Source organism: Trachymyrmex cornetzi, unplaced genomic scaffold (genome assembly GCF_001594075.2).
Source record: "Trachymyrmex cornetzi isolate Tcor2-1 unplaced genomic scaffold, Tcor1.1 scaffold313, whole genome shotgun sequence".
NCBI lineage: Eukaryota > Metazoa > Arthropoda > Insecta > Hymenoptera > Formicidae > Trachymyrmex > Trachymyrmex cornetzi.
This window is the reverse complement of record NW_017297828.1, coordinates 559,590-563,783: the sequence shown is the minus strand read 5'-3', so window position 1 is coordinate 563,783 and position 4,194 is coordinate 559,590. Positions and strand designations below refer to the sequence as shown.

The 4,194-nt window shown below is 34.5% G+C and overlaps 2 protein-coding genes across 2 annotated transcripts; both read right to left on the bottom strand.

Moving 5' to 3' along the window:
* Positions 1 to 510: 510 nt before the first annotated feature.
* Positions 511 to 1,618, bottom strand: LOC108762641 (histone-lysine N-methyltransferase SETMAR-like). Its single transcript, XM_018509714.1, has 2 exons — positions 1,584 to 1,618; positions 511 to 1,142 (listed from the first exon to the last, which is right to left on the bottom strand). Exons 1-2 carry the CDS (start codon positions 1,594 to 1,596, stop codon positions 883 to 885), a joined length of 273 nt encoding a protein of 90 aa, XP_018365216.1. The 5' UTR covers positions 1,597 to 1,618; the 3' UTR covers positions 511 to 882.
* A 1,006-nt stretch (positions 1,619 to 2,624) lies between these two features.
* LOC108762645 (uncharacterized) lies at positions 2,625 to 3,931 on the bottom strand. The gene is made up of 2 exons (XM_018509719.1): positions 3,225 to 3,931; positions 2,625 to 3,151 (listed from the first exon to the last, which is right to left on the bottom strand). The coding sequence occupies exons 1-2, from the start codon at positions 3,708 to 3,710 to the stop codon at positions 3,056 to 3,058; spliced, it is 582 nt and encodes a 193-aa protein (XP_018365221.1). The 5' UTR covers positions 3,711 to 3,931; the 3' UTR covers positions 2,625 to 3,055.
* Positions 3,932 to 4,194: the final 263 nt, after the last annotated feature.

The following is a 4,194-nucleotide window of genomic DNA, read 5'->3' as shown; positions in this document are numbered from 1 at the left end:
ACACACACTCTGTAATACATAATAGAATATACTATCATCTTATCACGAAATCCGTATTAACTACATTATTACCGCCTTGCATCTCTCTCCTCCTGGCCGAACCTCTTTGCGACCCTGGCCGCAGCCCGTGACCGACGAGCTACGTCCGCGCAAAGTCAGGTTGTTTCAATTTTATTCTGTAATATATGCACCATTATTTTGCACAATACTTTTCCATCTTTTGGGTAATTTCATAATTTCCCTCTCGTAGAAGTCCTGGGGTTTTTCGGCGAAGAAGCTGTCCAAGTAGTTTTTGAGGAGTTTCAAAGAAGCAAAGTTTAAACCATTAATTGAATTTTGTAGTGACCGAAATAAATGATAATCCGAGGGTGCAATATCGGGGGAATATGGTGGATGAGGCAAAACATCCCAGCCAAACACCAATAATTTTTGTCGAGTCTGTAAACTTGTATGAGGTCTGGCGTTGTCATGATGAAAAACGACGCCTTTCCTATTGATCAATTCCGGACACTTTTTGGCGATTTCCACCTTCAATTTATCCAACTGTGAACAATACTTGTTCGAATGATGGTTTCGTTGTTCGGTAGTAGCTCATAGTACACTATCCCCTTCCAATTCCACCAAATGCAGAGCATTACCTTCTTTGGATGTAAGCCTGCCTTTGAAGCGGTCGATGGCGGTTGACCTCGCTTGCTCCATGACCTTCTACGCTCGACATTATTATAAATTATCCACTTTTCGTCGCCTGTTATGATACGCTTCAAAAATGGATCGTATTCGTTGCGTTTGTATAGCAAATCGCTGATGGAAATACGATCAATACGATTTTTTTTAGTTAAGTCGTGCGGCACCCAAACATCAAGCTTTTTTATAATCTGGAGTTTATTTAAATGTTCGGAAACAGCTGATTTGCCAATGTTTAACCTTGCCGCGATTTCCCGAACTGATTTGCCGATCGGAATCGATTAAAGCTGTAATTTGGTCGACATCGGTGGTGACTGGCCGACCAGAGCGAGGAGCATCTTCAATATTCATTTCTCCTGAACGGAATTTAGCAAACCACTTCTGGCACATACGATCACTTACGGCATCTTCCCAGTATACGGCACATATTTTTTTTCGAGTTTGTGTCGCGTTCTTGCCTTTGCGGAAATAAAAAAGCATTATGCATCGAAAAAACACGTTATTTCCTTCCATCTTTAAGCTGATTTCAAGTAAACAGTTTTTAATTTATTGGGATAATTAATATCACTTTATTATGCGTTGAAATGTCACTAATCAAAACACGAAAGCATCTGACACATCGCATCGACATAAACATATGATATTTAAAGTCACTAGATTTATAAAGTACCGCAATCCACAAGACCAATGTATAAGGATTTGAAGCCAAAATGGCGTCGAAAAGTGTAAATAGTACTCATTTTCATAACGTATCTACACATTAAGTGTAATGTATTTAATCTGTCTGTTGTGTAAACACATTCATACTCATATGCATGTTTGACTGAACCGCATGTTGGAGCCAAAATGGCGGAATGATTGCGGTACTTTATAAATATAGTGACTTTAATGATATTCGCCTTCGAGCGACATCTGTTGAGAAATCCGCACGAACTTTCCGCACAACCCAATATTATTATGCATATTATATTGTAAATATTTTTTTTTAGGACGAAAAACACAATCAGGTGATGCAGAACAGATTTGATGAAAATTTTAAGTAATACTACCACACCTGCTGATGGTATTGAAGGATTTTTGATCCAGTTAGGTGATATTTTAAGAAGGTTACCCTACAAGGATTGTAGATTATTACAAATGAAAATCATGAATGATGCGTTAGAAGCTGAAGAAAAAGCAAGTCTCTTAAATAATTAATATCCAATTCCACCAACTAGATTAACTAAATCTCAGTTTAACTTGTTCATCATCTTTTTTTTAATTTATAAAGGCATTCTACAATGTGTTGCAAACGTGAGATCAAACCAAACTAATTTATATTGTATAAAACAATGTCGAAGAAAAAAGTTCAAAGAAGTATATGGGTTAGACCAATTTATACTGTGGAACAACAGCTTCTTATTTAAGGAGTGACAGTTTAGTTATAATGTTAATAACAGACCCATCGTTGTATTTTAATTATTTCAGGATGCAAATGGATATTTTTGTTAAACTGTTTGCGTTAGTGGGTCCTAAAATTGAAAAAGAATGTAATATAAGGGAACCAATTCCCTTTAGAACTAGAAAAAGATGAAGAGCAAGTTGAACCGAGATCGAAGTTAATCTACATTGATGGAATTAGATTTATTTGTTTTATGCGTAATCTGCTTTTTGTTTATATTTGTAATAATTATTGTAAAATACAACAGAAACGATGTGTATGAAAAAGAAATTTAACATGTTAATTTCATAATTTATTATAATAATAAAAAACTTTATTACAATACAAAAAAATAAAAACTAAAAGTCATTATTTTCAGTTTTCTCCCATTGCCATTCTACTGCACCTTCATTGAAAAAATAATCAGCGAATCTTTCCCTGTAAATCATCGGCAAATTACTTGAAGTTAGACGACGGCTAATACTATTAGGCAATGTTGTTAAGCATGATATTTGCTGTTTGTCATAATCATTATAACATAAATATTGTCTTTCTTGGGGACGTTTTACCATTTCGTTAGTAATAATAAAATTATGTAAACATATTGTAGCTAATACAATCTTCTTTGCTCTAGAAATGGAAGTATTTATAGGCCTACGAAAAATTCTCCACCTCGCTACCAAAATACCAAAGGCATTTTCAATGATACGTCTTGCTCTGCTGAGACGATAATTGTACACCTATTTTCTTAAGTCAAGATCTGATCTTCTTGGATAAGGTCGCATCAAGTACGATGCTAAAGGATACGCTTCGTCGCCAACCAAAACATATGGTAGCTCCCTTTCACCAACTGGAGCAGGGGAAGGTACATTTAAAGTGTTTGAATGTAATCCCGATTGCTATCAGCAAACACTCCACCATCGCTGCGACGACCTTCTGCTGCAATATCAATCAAAATGAAACGATAATGTGCATCAGAAACACCGATGAAATTGATACTGAGATTTTTTTATAATTGAAATAAATGGAACCACTATGCGGAGGAGCCTGAAATGTAATGAAGCATTTATAACATATTTGTACCAATATGCCTTAAAAAAAAAAGAGTTAAAATTATTACTTCTATAACCATGTGTCTTCCATCGATCGCTCCAATACTATGAGGAAAATTCCACAGTCTTTCAAAATTTTGCCCTATCGTTTTCCATTCTTGTGTACTTGCTACAGGCATAACTATATTTTTTAATGTTTTCCAAATTTCATTACAAGTTTCATGCACAATTTTAGAAACTGTGTTTGGAGCAACTCTAAAGGCATATCCTATAGACTTAATGCTATCACTACTGGCTAAATATCTAATACAAATTTCAAGCCGTGTCCGAGAGAGAATTGATTTCCTTATATTACATTCTTTTACAATTTTAGGACCCACTAAGGTAAACAGTTTATCAAAAATATCCACTTGCATTCTGAAATAATTAAAATACAACGATGGGTCTGTTATTAACATTGTAACTAAATTGTCACTGTCTTCTTGAAGAAGCCGTTGTTCCACAGTATAAATTGGTCTAACCCATACACTTCTTTGAACTTTTTTCTTCGACATTGTTTTATACAATATAAATTAGTTTGGTTAATGTTGATCTCGTTCTTCTTCCGATAAGGTAACATTGGAGTTCTCACATTAAAATTTTAATAGCTTCTTGTAACATCAACAACTTATTATCCATTTTTAATATTTGCTCCAAAATTCTAGACAGATCAATAATGACACATACGTACGATTTTAGCGCGTGTCCTGTGCACATAATACGGGAAAATGACCAAAAATGCGTCATAAGATTCAAAAAAAATTTTTACAATAATAAAATTTTAAATAAAATTTGTTCAATACTGTCGCAGTAAGTTTATTTCAACATTTTAAATAGTGTACTTAAATAAAATTAACAAATATTACTGTTTTGGTGAAACAATTATTTTTTTAATTATGTATTTATTTCCCGTAACACGTCATTTTCGGGCATCGACATCTAGAATGGACCGCTGATGGCAATGGTGGGGGTAGAAAGACGATTAGAGTGAGAGGCAGG